The 24,842-nt window shown below is 43.4% G+C and overlaps 1 protein-coding gene across 2 annotated transcripts in view; it reads left to right on the forward strand.

The window, feature by feature from the left end:
- LOC311027974 (retinoic acid receptor beta-like) overlaps positions 1-24,842 on the forward strand; it is a 110,659-nt gene that overhangs the window by 54,364 nt on the left and 31,453 nt on the right. For both annotated transcript variants that reach the window (XM_084032206.1, XM_084032207.1), the window contains exon 3: positions 11,690-11,831. In XM_084032206.1, the coding sequence (XP_083888332.1) occupies positions 11,690-11,831 (142 nt within the window). The remainder of the gene's footprint in view (positions 1-11,689; positions 11,832-24,842) is intronic.

A 24,842-nucleotide genomic window follows, 5' to 3' on the forward strand; every position in this document is an offset into this window, starting at 1 on the left:
TTTGTCCTGTTCTGTTCCTTAGGTCGATACGGCAGCTGAACCACAACATCAGAGAAAAAGAATACACTTAGCACTTAGTCGTTGATGCGTTCACCAGAGGAAGGGTTATAAAAATGTTGATTTTTAGGGGCTCAGAAAAGCTTGGTAATCGCTGCATTAATGGTGAAAACACGTGACTCAAAAGAATCTTGAATGTACAGGGGGAAATTATTGTTATTATGTTGTTATTGTTATTATCCTGCACCCGCCATTGGTCCACAGCTGATGTAGTTTCGAAGAAGTTGACACAGTCACAATGTAATTTGAACACGGCTCTCATCTTGGCAGTATCTGTGGACACAAGTGGTTACGGAGCTGGCTTCGCCTTTAGTTTCATTCATCCTTTCTGGTCGGAGATTTTGCCGGATAATTCCACCCGTTTAGGACCCTGCTGACTAGCCTGTTACCAGCCGAGTGTCCTTCCCCTGGACCAACTACGACGATCTGCACTTGATCTATCGCCCACCAGGTCCTCTCCGTGACTTTTTAGATGAGATGGATGCCCTCCTCAGCTGCTCCCCTGATGATGGCACACCACTCGACGTCCTCAGTGACTTCTACATCCAGGAAAGCTGCACTCATCTGAATTCATTGACTTCTTCTCCATGTTTGACCTCACACTCTCTCCCTCTCCACCCACCCACCGGGCCAGGAACCAACTTGACCTTGTCTCCACAAGGTCCTGTGGCACCTCGGCACTTTCTGTTACCTCACTCACTGTGTCCAACCACCACTTTGTGACTTTCTCTCTCCCCATGAAGTCCACCACGTCCCTCCCCTTAATGCCTCGAACTGTCACCACCCACCGCATCCTCTCCCTCCGCTCTCTCCTCAACTGTTCTTTCCTCACTACCATCCACAGAACAATTCTCCCTAATGCCTACTGAGGAAGCCTCCTCCACCCTGATCATCTCCCTCCCTGGCTGTCCGAATCTCTGCGAACCAACAGATCGGTGTTGCGAGCGGTAGAGAAGAAAATGGAAGAAATCAAGCCAGGATGAGGACCTAGCTCACTACCACCACCTGACTTCACCTTAACTGTATCAGCAGCTAAATCTGCCTTCTACCTGTCGAGAAACCAACTCTTCCGTCTCCAACCCCAGGAAACTCTTCTCGATATTCTCCTTCCATCTCACTCTTCCTACCCCTCTCCCTCCTCCCTCCCTCACTGCTGATTACTTTGCAACTTATTTTACCAAGAAAGTAAATGACATCAGCTCCTCATTCACACCTATACCCTGCCGGAAAACATCTCCCCCAACATTCAACTCTGATGGCCTTACCAGCTTTAGCCCCCTCTCCTCTGAAGACGTTCACACACTTGTTACGTCTAACCGTGCCACCACCTGCTCCCTTGACCCGATCCCCTCCTCTCTTCTCCAAGACATCTCACACGACATCTTGCCATTCCTCACCACCCTGATCAACTCCTACATCACCTCAGGTCTCATTGCAGCAGCTTTCAAGACAGCTACAGTGAAGCCTCTCCTTAAAAAACCCACCCTAGAAACTGCTGACATCCGAACTACAGACGTGTATCTCTTCTTTCATTCGTCTCTAAAACCCTGTTTTCTAGAAACGGGTGTCCGTCAAGTCTCAGTACTAGGACCACTTCTGTTCTCATTATACACCGGAGCACTAGGCTCTGTAATCACAACACATGGATTCTCCTACCATTGTTACGCAGATGAAACCCAGCTGTTCCTCTCTTTTCCCCCAACCTCCAACACCCACATTGCAACTCGCATCTCGGACTGTCTGGCAGATATCTCTGCCTGGACAACTGCACATCACCTCAAGCTTAACCTGCATAAAACTGAACTCCTCTTCATCCCAAGGAAAGACTGCCCTTACATGGACCTGTCGGTCACTGTCGAGGGCATCACAGTATTGCCTTCGTAAACTGCGAGGAACCTGGGTGTAATCCTCGATGACCAACTATCCTGCACCCCCAACATCACTGCTGTGGCCCGATCCTGCAGATTTGCCCTCTACAATATCCGCAGGATCCGGTCTTTCCTCACAAAGGACGCAACACAACTCCTGGTTCAAGCACTGGTCATCTCCTGCCTTGACAGGACATTACTGTAATGCATTACGTTTTGCTGTAACGCGGTAATGTAAGGCATTAAAAAAAAAAAACAGGTAATATTTTACTCGGTACAAATCTCAGTAACGCGCGTTACAATGCATTTTAAACCCGAAATCAATTGACTCTACATTCGCGATCGAGAGATGGGCATACGCTCCACTTTTGGAAAAGTGTGAAAGCCGGTCGTGTGACTCTACACTATGTTAATTAAGCGCTGTTGTTAGCAGGCTCCATGAGCTGGACACCGACTCACGGAGCGGCTCCCGGTCAGTCAGAGCGCAGCCGACCCCGGCAGTCACACCGAGGATCAACAGCTGAGGGGCGGCGGCGAGGAGGCGGAGGCTCCGATTCTCCCCGTCGGTTTTGGACCGCTTTTATGTCCGCGTCATAACGTTTTTGGTGCGAGTTTAAAACAGTAGGTTTACTTCAAAACGCGAGTGTCAGACGCTGTCAGAGCGGTTATGAACAGTGTTTTAGAGCTCCCCTAAATGTCTCAGGTAGGCTTTCAGGTAATTACGCAGCATAACACAGTGCCTTCAGGGTCATTAAAAAAGACGAACGGCAAATCTGGAATGAAAAATGGCCCTGTTATTTCATCCCCGAATCCCATTCATGAACACAATATCTAATATCAGTTTACGAGTCGTTTTCCGTTTCTCGTTTTCCGTTTTTAAAACGAATAACGGGATACGAGTCATTTTCCGTTTTTCGTTCTTTTATTTTGAAGCGAAAAACATCACATCCTGCTGTGTAATGAGCTGCATTGAACACAAGAAGATCTATTGAGAACATAAAAAAAACTAAAAATCCATATTTCCTTTTATTTTGGCGAAAAGTAATGCAAAAGTAATGTAAAAGTAGTGTAATGCCTTACAATTCAAAGACAGTAATATTGTAATGTAACTAATTACTTTGAAATGACAGTAACAAGTAATAAATAATGCATTACGCTTTTGAAGTAACTTGCCCAACAATGTGTGTATCATCATGTGACATCTCTACCTGATTCCCCTCAAAATGTGTGTAGGATTCAGAGCTTTGTATCCACGCAGCCACAATGAAGACTCTTGTATCGATTTTCTGAGGTGCATTGTTTGATCTTAACACCCGACTTTAGAGTGCATCTTTGATATTAAAATCACAAACAATCCGAGTTTTAGTGAGACACCAGTCTGTAACTTTTTCCCGTTTCATTTCTTAAAATGTGACAGGAGCATTTTCCCTAACTTGAATTTTGGCGCCCACTCTTCCCGCTGGCCCCTTCCTGAACTCTGTCAGGTCTTTCCAGTGAACTGCAGGTGTAAGTAATAGCCTGGACTGGATAAACTGGATAAATACCCCCCTCCCCACACACACACACACACACCACCACACCCCTTTCCTAGACTCCACTCTTACCTCTCCTCATTTTTCTAGAACCCCCCAGGGTCTCCAGTGTCCTCTCCACTTTCCACGGCAGTGATAAGATGTCGACACGATTAAGAGCGAAAGCTAATCCGCCTCTCTGCCTCTCTCTCTCCTCGGCTGTACTGAATGCTCAGGCAACACAAAGCGCCACGGCCGAGTCCAAAGAGCCGGACAGCCAGGCGATGGCAGGAACAGAGAGAGAGAGAGAGAGAGAGAGAGAGAGAGAGAGAGATAGAGAGGAGGCCAGGTGGACAAGGGGTTGGATTGTAACTAAATAATTAATGGGCGGCACTTTCGTTTTTTAATCTGTAAATGAGAAGGCCTAAGATGGCGGGGCCGTCGCTCTGACACCCTATCCCTGGCCCATTAAGATAACAAGATGTTGGATAATGATCTTGGTTAAGGTGCAGTTTATCAGTCCAGGGGGAAGTGGCCTCGTCTCCCAGGTGGCTGGGCCCTGTGTCCCCTGGTGCCCCGACATCACATTGAAACACTGCCTTCTCTACAGAATACAATGTGCAGAATGTACCGACTAGAGCTGTTCATCGGTTTGACGGAGTGATGTATTGTTTCGTAAAATACCCAGATGGGCTGTTTTTTTTTTTGCAAATCCAATGGATTGAACACCTGACAGACTAGAAGCTGCAGTCAGTGGAGTAGCAGAGACACAGACTCACTCACTGACGCACACAATCACATGATCCTCCCGCCGCAGATGATGAAGCCACTTTGATTGATGCAACAAGATGTGCACGCACTAGCACAATACAACCAGAAATATTAATAGAGCACCTCAACAATCCCTGAAAATCTTATTTCCTTGCTGCAGTGACGTGCAGTGTTTGGTTGAACAAAAGATTAGGTGCTCTTATCCAGCGAAACAAAGCTGTTTTTCTTTGGTAATGAAATTTTAAGGCACACAATCTTAAAATAGACTGCAACAACAAGTCACAATAACCTCAATATTGCAATACCATGCTTTTGACAAGACAACCGCAGGGGATGGCAAGCCACCACCACTATCGCAATGTTCTTGTTTTTTCCTTGAATTTTCTGATAACAGTGGATGAGGGGCAGGGCCAATACCATAAAGACCACATCTTACATGTAGGCCACAAGTGCTGAACGGAGGAGAAACAGACTGGCGGCTCCGTCTTCTCTCCATAGATGCTTCATCCGGAGCAAGTACTCCACCTTGTGCCTTTACTTCCGTGGATGTTCCGTATCATGGCAACCTCACTATTAACTGTAACTATTAACTTATACTGAGTCAGTCTGATACAGCAGTCCGGCAATTATTTTTTTCAGTGTAATATGTTCAGTTTTTTTTAAATTGTTGGATTGTTGAACTATATTGTCCGATACAGGAGATGTGTGTGTCAGGTATTCATCCTCCCTTCATTGATATAAATGTGGACAAAATAGAAGAACGTTTGTTCTTTATGGATTGGAATAGTCTTGTGCTAGTTGTTAACACAAAAGGCTGCTTGTGTCACATATTGTCCCATACAGTTCAACACAAATACAAGTATTGTTCCAACCTGAGCTCAAAATATTTGTGTTTGGGAAGGAAGTGCCTCAATTTCACATAGGAGTGGAATGTTGATTGCTTTTATTATCCCTTTAGAGATAACTTTGGTGTCCTACTGCATTCAAATCATGTGCAAAGTCTCAGCACTGAAGTTATTCCGCCGCTTTAACACAAAAATGTTAAGATAAGACAGACAGATACTGTAGGCGGGTAAACTGAGATTAGCAGCTCTGCCCTTTGAAACCCCCCCCCCCAGGTAAACACCTTTGTACAACACTCAGCTCAAGGGTGTCTTTTGGTGGCACATTTATAAGCTTCAAATGAGTAAACCTGCAGGACACGCACCAGCAAATATCAGAGCTGTCTACAGTCTCAGGTCAACACTTGTGTCCCGTGGCGGAGCGGAGGGATGAAAAGAGAAGAGGAAGACGGAGGAGGGAGGACAGAGAAATACAGATGAGTTAAAATAAGAGGAAGCGAAAAAGAAAGGGGGGAAAAAAAAGGCATAAGAGCAGATGTGATGATTGCGTGATTGTGTGATGATTGTGTGAGTCTCGGTGTCATCTCAGACACTGGTGTTTCCCCCGAGGCTTGTCGAGATGAAGTGAGTCACGACATCTGTTCACTACTGCTGCCGAGAAACCGCTGGAGATGCACCGTGTTGCACAAACGGCCTTTTCTACGCCCGCATTGCACACACAATTACACGTACGGCATACTAAGTAAGCAAACTTCCTTTTTAGTTTTAGAACCGGGAGTGAAACGCTTTTTACAGATGTGGGACGAAACCATGCCGTGACCATGAAAGTACCACACTTACATTTTTTTTCAGAAAGGCAGATACAAGTAATACAGAATGACAGATTGCACTAAGAGGAACTAGCGTAATAATAGCCCAGATGTGACACCGTGACTTTGGTTCTCTATTTATCATTCATTTAACGTAATTGTCCTGTCTTAGCTTTGCAACCGGCGCTAGGGGGGAAAATGCATGTTTGTATTGAGAAAGATATCAATTAGCGTCTTGTTCATCACTTTCCAAAGCCAAAATCACAAGTAAAAGTGTAAGGATGTTAGCATGTGGGGCTAGCTGTGAACAGTACAAAATGAGAGCTCCTCATTAACTAATGTGATTCCTTTGTGGGAGATACGGGTTACATTACAAAAAGACGTGTCGTAGTTCATCCACGCTGTAGAAGCCAGTCCGAGATGCTCGCAGGATTTAGGGTAAAGTAGCAGCTCAGTCCGGCTCTCAACCCCAGCTAACGTTACACAAGATAGAATTAAGTTCTCAAAGCACAAACCTCCACCCACCACATAATGTTTTTTGTGGGGGGTTTGTGTCCGTTATAATGGGTTGATAATTCCCTGTGGCTTTGTCGCTATATGGGTCAAGTACAGTAATTTCTTTCTTTGTTGATGCAACAACTTGAAGATTGATTTATTGAGCATCATCATCAGGGGTAACAGTTGCCTCTTGCTTACACCATTGAAAACTAACTTTCAAGGACATTTCTAAAAGAGTGAACAACTTCAGATGAATACTGTTTTTAACAAAAGGTTGTTCTCGCTGGAACTGGTTCGGTAAAACTTAACTTCTCATGGCTGAAGACAAGTTACTAACTCACTGGTCATGATGCGTAAAAAAAATGTGATTTCCTTTTCTCAGGACAGAAAATGTTTCCTATCCCCATCAGCATGTATATATTTTATGTAATATGTCAATAATGTGGGTAAGGAAAGTTTTAATGAGATGCGTTGCAGCTCAGGCGTTGAACTGCCAAAAACCTTCCCCAAATAGCTGAAGCTCACAAAATGCAAATCTGTCTGCAGCGAGTGCACAACGCGCAGACTGCAGCTTCCCAGTATAACCCCCCAGCACACTGTACAGCACTTATCCCACACACATAGATTTCCAAGGCTAAGTGACCTGCATGCTCTCGGCTTTGAATGACATAAGTGCCAGAGTAGCCTTGGGTTCTGCACCCAACCTGAACACACTTATATGGTGGCTGATGGTGATGCAGGCCGCTCCCATGGTCATCCATCAGGCCCCACAGGTAATGTCTATCAACACACGCGGCTTACATCAGCCAGGATAAAGGCATCTATTAAGAAAATGAATAATACCAACTGAGGGGAGGTGACCTCGGACCGGCCACGTGTCATCGAGCCCGACACGCGATTGGCTGCTTTCGGCGAGCGTCTGCGCCACCGAGGGGGGCGGTCCGGAGGTTGAAGGATGCTCGAGGCCGAGGCGAGATGGGCCACAGAGTCAGCCGTTTCAGTCCTGTGATCTAATCTGTTACCCATCGTGCATCCTGCTTCACTAATGAAAAGGCAAGGTCCCATCCGTCACAGGCAGCTCCGGTTAAATGGAATTTTAACCCCCCCCCCCACCCCCCATACTGAACGAAGCTCCTCAGGCAAAAACGCCTGCAAACATGTGCGAAAGGGCCTGGATGATGGACGATGATTGCAAAAGACCCCAGAGCAATGGTGAATAAATATTAAAGAGGAAAAACTCCCACTCCCAATAGATGCTCCTCTGCTTTCTGTCACTTTCCTCTGCAACAAATGCTCAGCCTCTCTTTCTGTCTAACACTTTCAAGGAGGATCCACGCGGTCTTCATTATGTCTCCTGTAAGTCGGCCTCCCGGTGCTGGTGGAGGGTCGGGCACCGCTCTGTTATATTTGCTTTTTAGGTGAAGAGTGCTCACTCAAGTGTAACGGCTACAGGATGAATTATATATGTGCGTTTGAAAGGGACTCTAAAGCTTGGGGTATCCTACAGTGGTCAGACACGTGAGAAAAAAAAGGCACCTGAGCTAGACGTGACAATAAAAACTATAAATAAATGTAATGGTACACCGAGTTGCATTTACATACAAATATAACTCATTTCCAACCCTAAGCAGTATCTCAAAGTTGTTTTCCACTACATGATTCATTACATGTTACAGTGAGCAGGGTCCTCGAGTGGCGATCACAGAGCAGACACTTCACTTAATAAAACATGAAAAGAAAATGCTAATAAGCTACAGCGAATATTTTAATTACAGTGGTTTGTATATGCTTTTAATCTTTTCCAAACTCAAAATAAATTCCCAGTTTTGCCTTAAGGCATAAGAAAACCTGTTCATTCACTTGATTAATTGGAAATTGGTTTCCTAATTACTTAATTAAACCCTTCCTGTGGGGCCCTGTTGGGTATGTGGGCCAGCCTTGCACACGTTTTAAGAGGTTGAGCCTTTTTTGTTTCTTTTTCGGTCTCATAAGTAGAATATACATCGCAACCATAAGTGACCATTCACACACTTGGAGGACATTCAGTCTCCCATTAATGTTTTTTTAAACCAGTGTTGTATTATGGCTATTGGATATTGTATTATATCCAATTGTCAAAAATCCTAGAGAAGCTATTCAACAATAGGCTCGATAACTTCATCAACAAACATAAACTGTTATATGACAGCCAATACGGCTTCAGAAGGAACCATTCGACTGCTCAAGGTTTAGCAGAGTCTGTGGAAATCATCACCGACGCTATTGACCAAAAACAATATTCCATAGGAATTTTCATAGACCTGAAAAAAGCATTTGACACTGTTAATCATGATATTCTAATGGCTAAACTGGAGAGATATGGCCTTAGAGGTGTAACATTGCAGTGGATCAAGAGCTATCTACACAAGAGATCCCAATATGTTAAAATAGGGGATAACACATCTACGAACTTGGACATAGTCTGTGGGGTCCCACAAGGGGTCAGTTCTGGGTCCAAAGCTGTTTATCTTATAAATGATATATGTAAAGTGTCAGATACTCTGAAATTAATAGTATTCGCGGATGACACAAATATTTTCTGCTCGGGGAGTGACTTGAACCAGCTTGTGGAAACAGTAAATCAGGAAATGGCTAAACTTCAAGTGTGGTTTAATATAAATAAATTATCACTAAATCTTGGTAAAACTAAATACATGCTATACGGTAAGAGAGGCTGCAACAACAGTCCCAACAGTCACGTAAACGGAGTTAATATTGAGAGGGTCCGTGAGAATAAGGTTCTGGGAGTGATTATCGATGACATGTTAAGTTGGAAGCCACACATAGCACAATTAAAAAGGAAGTTGGCCAGAAGTGTGTCCATACTTTGGAAAGTACAAAAAATACTAAATCAAAAAGCACTTCATCTGTTATATTGTGCACTTGTCTCTCCGCACCTGCAATACTGTGCAGAGGTGTGGGGACACACATATAATGGCTCCACACAGGCCTTGTTAATTCTCCAAAAAAGAGCCTTGAGAATCTTACACTATGCCAACTACAGGGCACACACAAATCACGTATTTATCGAATCGAAAATACTCAAACTATATGATTTAATAAACTATCGCACAGCACAAATGATGTACAAAGCTTCTAACAGAACTCTCCCCCAGAACCTACAAAAATTCTTCATACACAGAGAGAGACACAATCTCAGGGGGGACATGATTTTCAGGCAAAGGAAGGTACGAACTACGTTAAAATCATTTTCCTTATCGGTCACAGGTGTTAGACAATGGAATGTGTTAGAAGACGAAGTCAAAAAAACAGCAACTCTAAGTGTCTTCAAGAAAAAGTATGTAAATTCAACCGTTGACCGGTATAGATTACTGCATGAGAGTTGATAAATGTCTGAGACACGAATCAGTAGACATGTGTTGTGACGGGATGGGAGCATAACAAATGAACATTCTGTACCCAAACAATAAGTCGGACCGAAGAAACTTGTATGGTATGATGTCAGTTGTACGTGGTAGGGAGTATCAACAATGTGTAGATAAATGAGGTATGAATACCAAGGTAACTGTTACTCCTACAATTCACGATGGAGTTACTGAGTTGGTCACTGAATGCTATCGACAGAGTATTCTCAACACGGCGTGCGGGTTCTGGTGAACCTGCGTGCCCGGATGGGACCTTCATGTCCGGCTACATCATGGATGGTTGGGGAAAGTGGAGAGTCATCTGTCTTGCCACTCTGGGTGTGGAAGACGTCGAGGACGTGTACGTGTTCGCGTTCATGACAAATGGAGTAATCACCTTGGGATGTGGAATCTTCATGCTACATCGGAAATTGAGAAAGATCGCCACGGAGGTGACCGGCGTGAGGGTGGACAACGCCACCACTCGGTCTACTGTGGTCGGGATGGGCTCTGACATCTCTGCAGTTCGCGATTCCACGGCACTGGTGCGAGTTGAAGTGGCCACTAACCGGGAAGAAATAGTGACCAATCGGTCAGCCATGGTCGGGATGCGCTCTGACCTCTCCGCACTTCGCGAGTTCCCTTCACGGAAGCGAGCTGAAGTTGCCAATAACCGGGAGGAAATGGCTAAGTCGAGGGCTGCGAGAGCTGCAGAGGACAGTGAGGATTAATAAAAAATAAAAAAAGGGGGGGCTCACACACCATCTCAACAACTAGTAGCTTCACTGGACTTTTATTTTTATCTTTATTTTTATTTTTTATTTTTTATTTTTCATTTTTCATTTTTCGTTTTTCTTTCCTTTTTTTTCTCTTTTCCTTCGGACCTTGTTACATGATGAGACTGCTGCTCAATCGTGATGAATAAATATGGACACGTGTGCAGACACACACGTAATCTGTATGCACTGGACTTCAGCTCTCTGTACCACCTACTGCTGTAACATGTTATGTCAAATGTCACAAGAAAAAGGAAAAGTTATGTAAAGTGAAAAATGCAATGATAAGAAAAGATTATGAAGACGATTTTATCCTGTGGGTAATGGGAGCGGGACTAGATAAGCCTTGGCTTCTCCCGCTTTCCCTTTCGGCCATGTATATTTTACTATGTGAACAAAGATGTGTGATGATGATTTAACAGACATGCCCGAAATAAACAAATAAATAAAAAATAAATAATAAATAATGGCTGCATTATTTGAGTCTTCTTGTCGATGTTGGACTTAAACCCACTTGAGCTCGATGTGAATCCCTGAGCGTAATGCCTCTAATGGAACGATCGCATCCCTCAACACAGGTCTTCCACCGTCACACGAGCTACATGGGTCTGGTACTTATTTACTTACATCCTTTTTAACACTAAAACACTGAATGAGCCCAATTAAACTCCCCCACTTAACTGCTGTTGCTACTGAATTACAATGAAAGCATTCTTTTGAGAGAAAAGTGGCTTTGGTCTTCCACAGATGCTCAATGTCACCTTCAGACGTGCGCCCACAGCTGAACCAAAGTCCTCCGTTATTCTTCCATACAGCATCGCTGTTTGATACCCCGAGGTTCTTTGCTCTCCGTTCCCACAAGTGCTCCCTTTCTGAGGTTAAATCCAGCATTTTGAAGCTCGGAGAGCTCCCAGCAGGGAGACGCCAACTCTCTTTTCGCTCAGCCTTAATGGCAATGAAAAGACAAAAAAAAAACATCCAGCACATTGTTGCAGACTGTTGTGACATTATGATACCCGGTGGCAGGAGAATTTCCATGGAGCTGTGTGCATGTTTTAGCAAAGAGGCGAAGTGAAGATTAGAAGGAAAATTAGGTTAACGTTGTGAGAGTTTTCTTTTCATGAACACCCCCTCCCCCTGTCTGTTTCCTCAGGGTTTTTTCCGCCGAAGCATCCAGAAGAACATGGTGTACACGTGTCACCGGGACAAGAACTGCATTATCAACAAGGTGACGAGGAACCGCTGTCAGTACTGCCGCCTGCAGAAGTGCTTCGGAGTGGGAATGTCCAAAGAATGTGAGTTTCAGACGCAATTTACACAGTGTGTGGATATGGATACACATTCAAATATTGTCATGGGTTCCGTGTCCACTGACGCCTTCCGCACAAGCAAAAGTAAAAATCAGGGGAGTAGATGTTTCGTTTTTTTCCCTTTTGATTCATGAAAATGCCATGAATAACATTTTTATTTGGAATATGAGTCATGGGTAGGGGTGGCTATTGGTTGACATTTGTTTTTGATGTCTTTGCCAATGGATACCAGAGTTAAGTTGTCAAAAAGGAACCTGGTTACACCTCAGTGGACAGCATGTTTGAAGGCACCCATGAAGCATTGTGAACGCATTGAGATCTGATCACTCAGATCACATTCGGAGGTGGTCTTGGCTGCATATGGCCACAATCTGTTAGTGGTGTGTACGCGTGTGTGTGTGTGTGGGGGGGGGGGGGGGGGGGGGGGGGACTTTCTCCCAGTGAGGAAATACAATATTCACAGTTTGCTAAAAATGCAATCCAACAACTAGAATTTACTAAATGTATTAAACTTCAGTGTTGAATTCAGAAAAGGGGAACATTTTAGGATGTAGTCAATGGAAAGATGCCATTAGACAGGAATTTACACATCTATGCCACTTGAAAATGTTTCAACTTGAATGCTTCCCTTCACTTTCTGTCCGATCAAGCTCTTTTTTCTCTCCTTTTGCTATCATTTATTCATAACTTTTTCGTGAATAAAACATTAAACCATGACAGATATGAAATAACAAGACAAGAACCGCATCGTTGAGATGGACCAGCATTATTCTGGAAACGTTTATTCACTTTACATGGAGCTATGAAGTTATGTCTGTTGGGTCGTAAGAAATCATAAATTATTTGGAGGGAGTAGATGTTTACCTATAAGCTCGGCTCTATTAAATTTAACAATGTGCTCAAGGCCCCCCCCCCCCCCCATCTGTAGAAACCATCTAAAATATAAATTAACTTTAAACACAATTTGCTCTGATTAACTCGTCATGTTCCTCAAAGCAAAACAGAATTCAATGACATGACATAAAAACTGACAGGCAGGCAGTCTTCTTTTAAACTTAGTTTACAGAAGAGCTGTTCAATCGACAAAGTCATGTGTTTTGATTTAGGAACATCATTTGAGTAACAGGGAACCCGATTCCGTTAAATTGAGAAATATGTGAACTGAGGCTGGCAGTCACTAGACTCCAGACCAATGAGCAGTCCCGCGTGTGCGTGATGTTGTCTGTTGCATTGGAGGCGTTTCAGGGCCGAGGTCAGGTCACTTCAAACGTGAAGGTGAACAGTCTGGGCAGGAAGATCCGATCCGTTGGCAGAAAAAAAAAAAAAAAATCTGAATTGAGCATTAAGCCCTGTAATGTGAATGAAGCCTAAATGATTTGGCCACAAGCGGATGGAGAACTGCAGTAGATATAGTGTGGAGCTAATGAGTAGATGGAAGGCAGCTGTGCAGACAGGACAGGTGAGGTGAATGAGCCATAATCAAGAGGGAGGCGGGAGAGTGCCGGGAATGGAGCCCCGCCCCCTCCAACACACACCGGCAGAGAGAGACAGACGGGGGGAGTTGGAAACACGGGAGAGGGGGAGATACAAGAGACACTGTGAAATAAGCTGGAGCGCTGCCACGGCTGTGACGGCCAGGAAATACATCCTTTAAATGACCCCCAATTCTGTCCCTCAACTTGACTGAACTTCGGTGGCGGAAAAATCCAGTAATTATCTTGACACTTGGCTCAAATGCGGTATGGATTCGAAACTGATATTGAATGACGAGACGTAATGGAGAAGTCACTCGGCTTTATTAGCCATTCTGAGAAACCCTCATTTAATTAAGATTCCTTGTGTGTTTTTAGGATATTAAAGCCTTGCCTGACGGGAAATCGTTTGAATCTTGGGAACCTATTTTTGAGGCATTATGTCTTCACATCCATTCTAACAAGAGCGGCTCTACCTGCTGTTCAGGTTGTATTTTGGTAGCAGGTGTAAGAAAGGAGGAAGACTTGTTAGGTTTCCATCTTAACGGAGCACACACACACACACACACACACACAGAATCAGGCATGCAAACTCATCAGGGGTGAAAAGGTGACAATGCCTGTGCTTCTCTGGTAAAGGCAACAATTTAGGATATAATAGGATACAAAAATTAAAATAGTTAGTTAATTAAAATTCAATATAGCTCTACATTGGTAAAAGTACTTGGCTATATACCAATGTACATACAATGCCAATTACTTCTGTCACTATTTCTTCCCGTTCTCTCATTTTTTCCTCATCCCTGTCAATCGGCACATCTTGGTGATGTCGCTGACCACAACTCTCACTCTGTCCTACTGTGGATGCAAGGACTGAACTTCTGACCAAAATAAAAGCCCACATTTCTCAGAAGGACGAGCACACCTTATGAAACATTATGAAAGACTGAAGTTGTCTTCATGTTTTGGATATGCACACCATAAGGCCAACCTTTTAAAAAAGTTGGTTGAAGGAATGGAAGAGGAAGGGCGAGTTCACTGGAGCTGGGGCCATTTGTCGATATAATCAATGTTATAAATTACAAAAATATGTCGAGTTGCACGACAGGTCTCTGCGCATCGCACAAATGGTGGCGCCCAATAAAAGTATGCATTCTCCCAGATATCTGCTAGCTGCAGCTAAAACAAACCTGCAATCTCCCAATAAAGAGAGTATTTTACATATTATGTTGGGATATAGAGGCAAGGACACACCTTTAGGCCATGTGTTGCATACGAAGTCAATGCAAAGACAATTATATGCAAAGTCTTGTGGAGCAGCATGAATGACGCAAATTTTCTATTTTATCTTGTTTTTTATTATTGAAATATTTCAACCAGAGCGAAAAAATTGTGACGCTGTGATCCTAACGCCTATCAGCATTGAGATTCTAGTCCTTGTGTCTTACTAGATACAGTCAATCCAGCTCAAATAAATGACTGGAGCACCTCACTCAGACAGGGCCGCTTTTAATTATCCGGCGTATCTGGGACTTTCACAACATGTACGAGACAGCAAAAGTGTTTTTTCAGCAATGATTGATGAAACCTTGTTGGTGTCTACATGAAGGTAAATCCCCCCATCCTCCCTTTCTCACACTGTAGGTTAGAAGTTATCCATTCATACGAGTGGACAGCAACGTATCTGTCCGATAAGATCCCATCTGGTAAAGGCTGTATTGTTGTGAGTATTATGTGGCAATGATCAATCATCGGAGTTTAAGCTGTTGAGTCACTTGACAGTTGATCTGATTCAGATATTATTCAATCTTATGTAACTTCTCTCTGACCAGTATTTCAGCCAACGAGGGGTACTTACGTCATTCACAAAGTGTTGTCAAACATCCACCCAGTGGGATCTGAGCAATCTGATCCGATGTGATGAACAGCTAATAAAACAGGATGCAGAACCTGCGTATTCAGGAAACGCTGCGACTTGCTGCTGTCAATGCCCTCATCTCCCCTCCTGCTCCATTGTCATCCATAGGAACAGTTTGCATTTCACAGGTTATTGGCATCCTTTGATTGCATCAGCATTTATAGCTCAGGTCCAATCCATGCTCCATTAGCCTCAGGGGGGAGGGGGGACCATTCCTTTCTCTTATGCTGTTTCACACTTCAGCAGAGGAATCATGGAAAAGATGATTTCTTGATACCCTGAGGCTAACCGCCCCTCCCAACCCCCACCCACAGGGCCACTGATGAGGAAGGGGGGGGATCACTTTCCTATATTCATGTATGGGGGCGATGAGTCCTCGGTGTCTTGCCCTGTATGAAGGTCTGTGCAGACCAGACGTTGCTTTGTTGGTACAACTGGGCCTGCAAATGTAATCGTGTCTCAATTTATAGCAACTAGAAGGGCACTTAGACTTCCAAATGCCCCATCTCTCAATGTTAAGGACAGTGTGTTCACCTTGTGTTCTCCTTGAGGAGGATGAGGAGGAGGATTTTATTTTAATCCCACTTACAAACATAAAACATAATGTTCTTGGTGGAGATTACTATAGCAGATAAATCTATGAAATTGCATTGGACAGATCAGAGATTTTGGTTATTTTACGTCTTCATGTAAATTTCCTCCAGAATCGTAACTTTTTTTCTTCTTAATTTACATTAATTCATTAATTGCAAACATACACAAAGTTTTCGTTCCAAGTCAAAGTAGCATTAACTTGAAGGTTTTGAGATAATCCTCATCTACTCAGGCATTTTCATATTAGCAATAGATGAAAAGGCCATGATTACTGTGAAAGGGGTTGCTGGTTGTGACAAACCTTTATGAAATGATCAAGTGGCGTTATTAGCAATTACTGTTACAAACACATAGTGTGTTAATTAATTAGCGAAGCAAACCTCTAAGCTCACATTTGTACTGGTACTTATTTCATCATGAAAGTAGGGTGTCGAGAGCTCACTCCGAGGCCGGAGCCTGTAGATGGTCGAGAATATCTGCTTTTGGACACTGGACTCGTGCTATCATGTGCCTCTGGAGATTACTGAGCTGCTACTTGGAGTGCAACACAAAGGGAGCATTAATTTATGTGTGTGTGTGTGTGTGTGTGTGTGTGTGTGTGTGTGTGCGTATGTCTGTGTGTGTGTGTGTGTGTGTGTGTGTGTGTGTGTGTGTGTGTGTGTGTGTGTGTGTGTGTGTGTGTGCGTGTGTTCATGGGTGTTTGTGTGTATGCTGCACCAGCAGGTATGTGATTGAATGCATCATTACACAAGTCGTGTCTTGTATTTTTTCAGTGGTGAGCGATCATGAGTCTCATAAAGTCATGAGTACTGATATGATCCATTATTAATCTTTGTGTGTGTGTTTGTGTGTGTGTGTGTGTGTGTGTGTGTGTGTGTGTGTGTGTGTGTGTGTGTGTGTGTCTCAAATAGTGTCATGTGACGATACAGAGTAAACAGTTTGACTAAGATTTGTTTATGGAAACAGGGAAAAACTGTTCTAATGCCTTCATGGGCAAGTATTTAAAGAAGAGTGCTCAGACTTTCTTTGAAAAGACCAGTGCAACATTTTGGAGGTGTATTTGTACACACAGATTAAAATGTGTGTAAATGATGTTTCCTGTGTACTTTTGTGAAATATATCAAATATCTGCGCAGCTTTAGGATTTAACTGACACAGCTGGAAGAAAGTGAGAAACTTTCCCAGAGAGCAGTCTGACAAATTTCTATTTACAGAGAGATGTTATTAACATCAGTGTTTTAAGGCCGTTGTAGCGAAAAAAAATACTCCGAAGACGCTGCGTTACCATGGATACCCACTGATGCTCTAGGGCCCATGCCCTACTGTCAGTGTGAAAGGAAAACGATACAGAAGAGACACACGACATGCTGCTCGGGGCGAACCACAGATTATGGTGAATAATGTCCTTGCAGCTCGCTGTGGAGAGAAACGTCTGGAGTACCCTGCTTAGCCTGCTGGCCCCGGATAAGCGGATGAGAATGGACGGACGGATTGGTGAATGGACGGATGGAGAGTCCGCTACAATAGAATACATTTTGCACTCGACAGCTCGTGTTGACACAGCGTTTAGCAGCGGCATCTGTGGTCTGATCAGGATGATCCAACCAGTGAAACAATGTGATTCCTGGAAAAAAACAAAAAACAGTTGCGTTATGTGCATCTCTCATTCCTTTCCTGCTGCACGGTCGCGTCCACCCCCCTCCTCCCATCAGGACCATTAGCTCAACCCAATGCTCTGGTGGCAGCAAAGAAAGATCGTGGTCGCTCGACACCCACCTGGTTAGTGTTAGGGAGCTGCCATGTTGAATGCCGTGGCAAGTGCCCAACCGACATCACGTGGGCTTGCAGATAGATAGTGTTTATTTAGCGCTGCATCTGTTTGCTAAAAGAGACAGCGTGCAGAGCTTGGCAGCACGCAGATGGCTGGCCGGCGGCTTCTCCAAACGGCCGGCATCCACGCCTGGTGCCACCGAGCTACACAGCATCCCCATAAAGCAGCGGAACAGAGAAAAACAAATCGCCATGCTGCACCAGGGGGCTCAAAGCAGATTGAAGAAATAAAGGGGAGGACAAAAGACGGAGGGTGAGACATTGCTCATTGACCAAAGGAGGGGGACTCAATGACCCTTCATCCCTTGGTCTAACACTCTGGAGAGCACTTCAGAAACACTCAACGCTCACTCCTTCACAGTGCTCACCCAAAACCCTGACAAAGTCGCCGGGTGCAGGGTATACGACAGTCCCAGTATATGTCTAACACTTACATTTCTCAGCTCAACTTTGGATCGTAAGCAGATGGTTTGTGCAGGTGTGCTCATGCGTTTTCATCTCAGAGACCCCATTTCTATGGATGTTGATAATTAGCTGTTTGAACGACAATAATAGTCTTGACCGATCGCTAAGCAACGCGCCTTCATCGGGCTGTGGTTGTGTAGCTGGATGGCATGTAAAGCACTTCAACCTGCATGCAAGACACTGGTCTCGTTGGTTAACGAGGGTCGAGTATCGGTCAGAAAAAAAGCCCCTTTTAGACTGCCTTTTCGTTGCGGGAGTATTCCGCCGTTAAGGTGTAACAGAATATTACGCCTCTGAGACGGCAACGGAGGTCGTTTAGTTTGAACGCATCGCTGAACCGAAAACGTCCTGTCATTTAATGTATTAATTGCTAATGCTATGTTACAAAGATTATAACAGAAAGTGATTCTCAATAGAGCAGCTACTCAACCTTTAAACCAAGCGTCTCCAGTATCAGTTAGTTAGTGATGTACATTTCGGTTGGGGTATACTTTTATTGTTATAACATTTTTGGACAATTTTAAAGAAAACAGGAGCCAAACACACCAGTAAAGATAAAATGTGGATACTTTTCAAGAGAAGTGATCACAACTGACATAGTCCCCACACTGGAGTGGTTCCCCAATGCTTTTTTTTTGTGTGTGTAGGTATTAAAAAGCCATATATTTTCATGGCCTGTTATCCAATGCATCATTTGGATGTATCTGCTCATGCTTGCAGTAATTTGTTTGGAGTGCAGTGGTAATTGATTGCTCTGGGTTGGGGGGGGGTTGTGCACTTGCAACGTCACTGTCTTTCTGAATCACATCTTGTGGCTCGCCTGCCTCTGTGTGAACCGCAACCCTCTCGCCAGTTTGTCACCACACTATGACAAATGACATACACAGACACATGTGAACAGATTTTGTACCATCCCCCTTTCCATGCCATTATTCTGTACCATCCCCCTCTTCCAAGGGGCAAAGTGTTGTATTTTCTGTGTGGCCTGTATAGAGAGGGGCTCATGGACTGCCTGGTTTGGCCCCTCGCCCCACCACCAGGACTGTCTGTCCTTTGTTACAAAGTTACTAAACCACTGACTGCAGCATTTGGTGCAGAATGAGCCAGAGCTTTGGGAGGGATCAGGCACTGCTTTTTTAGATGCCTTTATAGCTGATGGTATTGTCTACACATTGTGATCAGGATCCAAAAACTGACAGTTTTGCTGTGTTATTATTGTGTCCGTGGCAGCAAGAGAATGGCCCATCACTAGCTTTGGATACATGTACGGCTCCACTCGAAGGTGGCGTGAAAACCCATAGTCACAGCAGGCAGGGAGATGCCACATCATTTAAATACGGGGATAACGGCCCACATATTCAGACCGCCTCTCCTGGAAGACATTCACGGAGTCGCACTCAGTTGTTGTTTGCATGGAGAGAGCCAAAGAGAGAAGTCCACTCTTTCACCTCGACACACATGGCCAACCACGGTGTGAGGTGGACTTCAGCGTCAGTGCGAAAGCAAGATTGCCTGTATTTATTGGAATTCCTCAGTGAAGTCAAAGCTCAGATGCATACTTTCATAAACCGAAAGCGAGACAAAAACAAATACTGTCTCACACAGTGCGTCTACTTGACATAACTATTCGTCACATAAAGCAGAGCGTTGCATTGTTTGATATACGTCAATCGATGCCTGTAGCACACATTAGACATGTCAAACAGACAGAAGAGGTGGCCATAACAGTAGAAATAAAAGTGCCAATCTGTGAAACAATGTGATAAAAACAAAAAATGCTGTTATTTTTGTGATGGAAATGTTCCACACTGAAACAGGACAGTGATGCATCCCAGTCAAACATAACAGTGGCTGTAGGGTAATTTCTCACACATGTTGCCATTAAGACCAACATAATAATAGTAATGATTATAATAAGACTTATCACTCCATCTTGGCACGTCCATTAATATGTTCAACGGCACAATATTAAAATGGTTCATTCTGTGAATAATTCTTGTTGTATGTCCATTTTATATTAGCAAATTTGAATAATTTACAATCATACAAATTACCCAATTTTTTATTTGTGTTACACCAACTATGTATTTGACTGATGCTGACTGTATAAACAGCAGTTTATCCATGTGGGAAAAACCTCAGAAATATAAGTCATCATGTGATAGCAGCAATTTCATGTGTGATTTCAGATGTGATAAATTCATCAGTTCATCAAACCTTTATATATACTCGTAAGACATTGAGGTTTCCCTCATTTTCAGTGACGACGAGTCAGTTGTTGTGAAGGGCATGTGGATGGATAAATCAGGTTGAATTACTTTTGCAGAATGTATTTCTATTGCTAACATTATTTACACTGCTATGAGACATATTTAGGATTGCAAACATGAGTTAGCTAGGGCGTCCATGAGCGAAGAAAGGTCTCGACCAACTTTCCTGTTTTGTCTGCCTGAAAAGGGAAATTTGACTTTTCAGCAGATAGCTTGTGAAAAATATCTCCAATATTTACTTTGATGGCCATGGAGCCAAAGAATTGCTCATCATATGTGGACCAAACATTTATTACATTTTTTTTTTCCATTATCATGAACATTCCGTGTCTTGAAGGCCCATAGTGGCCATGCTTGTATTGTTAGTATTGTAAAGCACTGCTTCACTACGGGCTTTATCTACTCCGCTCAATGCTAGCAGCTTTTCTTTTCTGCGGAGGAGCAGATTGAATGGGCCCAAGGCTCTCTATCCTTCAATCAAACCCCTCCCACTGCCCCCATACTGAAACTGTAAACAAGTATCTTTGAAGATCAGAATTGCCAAGTGGGAAGTGAGAAGTAGTAAAAGAGTGATGCCAACTCTCTGGTGTGTGAACCAGGATCCGTCTTGTCATTGTTTGGTTAAATTCAGCCATTGCAACTGGATCCCATTTTCTAATGAGGTAATTAACATCGTCACTTCCAGAGTTTGCTTTACTACATGATATCATCACGGTCAATGTAGTGTGAAGTCTCTTACACATACATACTCCCACATAACGGTCATATAGGTCACAGATGTGGGTCACAATGTATGGAGTGATTAATGTCAGCACATTACTGCTGCCTCTCGGCGGTGACAGTAATCTGCGCGAGGTCACGGCCGAACAAAACATTCGGCCTGATTCTCTGAAACGGAAAATTGCTTTCATTTTGATGCTTTGAGAAAATTTGAGAACAGAGATTAAGACTTAAGATGTGGGTTTAATATATCCTATTATGCAAAAAAAAATTAAAGAGATATATACAGCATATTGACAGAGTACCTGCCTGTGACTGATTCAGCGCACAGACTATATGCATTTCATCACATATTTTGATTGGATCCCAGCTGTATGGATAATATATAATATATTACTGAATTCTGGGCATCAATTGAATCAGAAATGTACAGTTTGAGGATGTTAAGTTGTTGTTGGCAAAGCAGTTAGCAGTCAACTCCATCAGGGGTTAATGCCTGATTATGGGGATAAGCTATTTAATCGGACAAGATCATAACCCCTGTGACAATCAACACTTCTGAGCTTGGTGATGAGAAAGGTAGAGGTCAGATGTTAGCGTTAGCATCGGGGGCTGTAGGCGGTGTGCTACACGAGAATATCAGTCTCTGGCAGCGGTCGAATAGTCAAAAAATTAGGTCCTAACTCCTATTCCTAACACCTTTTCCTTGACCTTGGGGGGAAGGCGTTACGGGGTTAAGGACATTTGGAAGGAGAACTCAAAAGGATTTAGGAAAAGACGGCCGCGGTGTTCAAAGAACCCGACCGGACTCACTAAGCTACGTCATTTTAAAGCGCCCGCTGATGATTGACAGCTGATGATCGATACCAGTGATTAACGTGGAGAAACTACAATAATGGACTACAAAAAGCACGTCGTCCACTTCTCCGCATGTTGTTGGTTTTAGAAACGGCTGGTTCACTGACCGTTCAGCAGCTCCTCCTTCCTGTTTCACCGTTTGCTGTATTTACATTTCATTTGTGGTTTTAGTTTCGTTTTTGTCAAGTTTGTAACATGATTGAAATCAGTAAAAATACCATTAAATTACTATCACTGTCCACACATTCATCAGCACACTTCCAATGACTACATGTCTGCATGAAAGTAATTGTTAAATATGCAAATACGCATATTGTTTGTTTTCATGAACTGCCGAGGTTTGCAGCACTTTAAATGTTCTTGCAGGGAATTGTGGGTCGGCGTAATCTCCTTTCCTTTCGTAAAGGAAGGTCCGTTGTATCCGATGCTAAAAGAGCTCTGTAAGGAAGCATTGGAGCTCCTTTCCTTTGCATTAAGAGAATTGGAACGGCTCTTATCATGGCGGCCACTTGTTTACTTCCGGGTCACTTCTTCAGTTAGGAACCTTCCTAAGCAAAACAAAGGGTGCAGTCGAATAGTCTTTTTTGCTTAGGAAGGTTCCTAACTGGAGAAGTGACCCGGAAGTAAACAAGTGGCCGCCATGATAAGACCTGTTCGGATTCTCTAAATGCAAAGGAAAGGAGCTCCAATGCTTCCTTTCAGAGCTCCTTTAGCATAGGATGCAACGGACCTTCCTATGCGAAAGGAAAGGAGATCACGCCGACCCACAATTCTTTGCGAGAGCAACATTTACAGTGCCGCACATCTCGGCCGTTCATGAAAACAAACAATATGCCTATTTACATATTTAACAATTACTTTCATGCAGACATATAGTAATTGGAATAGTGATGATAAATGTGTGGACAGTGATAATAATTGAATGGTATTTATTTTTATTTATTTCAATCATGTTACAAACTTGACAAAAACGAAACTAAAACCACAAATGAAACGTAAATAAAGCAACCGGTCAAACAGGAAGGAGGAGCTGCTGGACCTGAAGCCGGTCAGTGAACCAGCTGTTGATAAAACCAACATGTGGAGAAGTGGACGATGCGTTTTTTGTAGTCCATTATTGTGGTTTCTCCAGCGCAGACGTACGTCAATCATCAGCTGTCAATCATCAGCTTTTCCTAAGTACTTTTGAGTTCTCCTATCGCCTTCCCTTAACCCTGTGACGTTTACTCCAGAGGTCAAGGAATAGGAGTCAGGACCTTATTTTTTGACTATTCGACTGCACCCAAACACTTCTTAGCACAACGCCTCCTGCTAGCTGAGCTACTCTGCACTCCTTTGCTTGGTTTCTTGTCTGCGTTTGTCTCTTCTGGTTTCATCCGTCTGCTGTGATGAAATGTGATTTGATGTCTAGTTTTAAGTTTGTGCTGACTGTATGCTTAACATGGTTTTGTAGTTGTTTTCTAAATGTCCTACTTTCCATAATCCTTCCTTGCTCCTCTAAGTTTCTTTTCATCCTGTTCAGCTGTTCTCATTTTGCTTTCTAGTCTTCTAATTTGTTGTGTTCAGGCCGAGAGATAACTGTTGAAAATGTGCGTTTTCACTGACGAGTATAGTGATATTGATCAATGTGCATTGTCCCTGAGAAAAAACAACAAACTAAAAAGTCATGACATTAAGCCAGCAGAGATCTAAGGCTTATGGGTAACGCTGTTCATTAACGGCAGCTAGAAAAGAGATATTAAATAGAAATATAGTTTTCAAAAGGCTCCAGTCTTTATCTGGACATGAACCTAACCAGTTTGAATGAAGTTTTCTGACTTGTGGAACAAAACCCAGAAGTTTCACTTTGGCTCTATAGTTTAGCGTCCCAAATACAACATGGAAATGTCGTAGGGTTGCTATACGTTGCTTACATCATATTGTTCAGTCAGGCAGGAAAAAAGCCATTCATGTCAGCCTCCTCATTGTTATTCCAAGTCATTTGATCCTTTGTGGTTATAACAAATATATTAGCGCAGTTTTAATAAATAACACATTTTATAAATAATCTAAATTAAATCTAATGCCTTGAGGCTCTACGTTATCACATAACATAACGTAACCAGCATTAAACCCCAACCCACACTCAAGCTGGCATCCTCATTTCCCTGTCAAGCACCTCAGTGCATTCTGGGATGGCGGGTTTGGCTCTAGTGCGTGAATATAAAGGGCTTTATTGTAAACTAGGGCAGAGGATGCGTCTGTTGTGTCATCAGCCAAAGAAGGTCCCTTGGGTGTCTCGGGCCCCGCTCTCTCTCTCTCTCTCCAGCTCCGCTCCTTATTATTCTAAAGGGGAGCTGGTCAGAGGTGTGTGATGTTGGATGATCACGCTGCGTGTTGTGTAACAAACCTGCTCGGATTGTTTGAGTCTCCTGCTGCGGCAGACTTCAAAGACCTGCACCTAATGAAGCAAAGGACTCTGTGGTCTCTCGGGGTGCACTTTACACAACAACCTGGGCTTTGTTGTACTCCCGCCCGGTCGCTACTGTGGGACGGTCTCCTCAGGGTTTATTTGGGATTTGTTAAAGCAGTTCTACATGTGATGCAGCATTTGCTGCGAGGCACGATGTCCTCTCTCTGTCCAGCTGCCACGATCAATAGGAGAAAAGATCTAGGTTGATGTTTGATGTGCCTTTTGGACATTTTTGAAATCTGGTTTTGGACCACCAAACTTCTACTTGTAATTGCTTTACACAGTTGTATTTCTTTTCTCGTCTGTTTATCAAATCAACTTTCCATGATAGAAAGTTTTAGTGCCCGTCATGTTCTTATGAAGATATTGTTACGTTTCTGTGTTGTTTTCTTAGTCTGTGTAACTCAATGTCATTGT

The sequence above is a fragment of the Eutrigla gurnardus genome (genome assembly GCF_963514095.1).
Source record: "Eutrigla gurnardus genome assembly, chromosome: 17".
Lineage (NCBI taxonomy): Eukaryota > Metazoa > Chordata > Actinopteri > Perciformes > Triglidae > Eutrigla > Eutrigla gurnardus.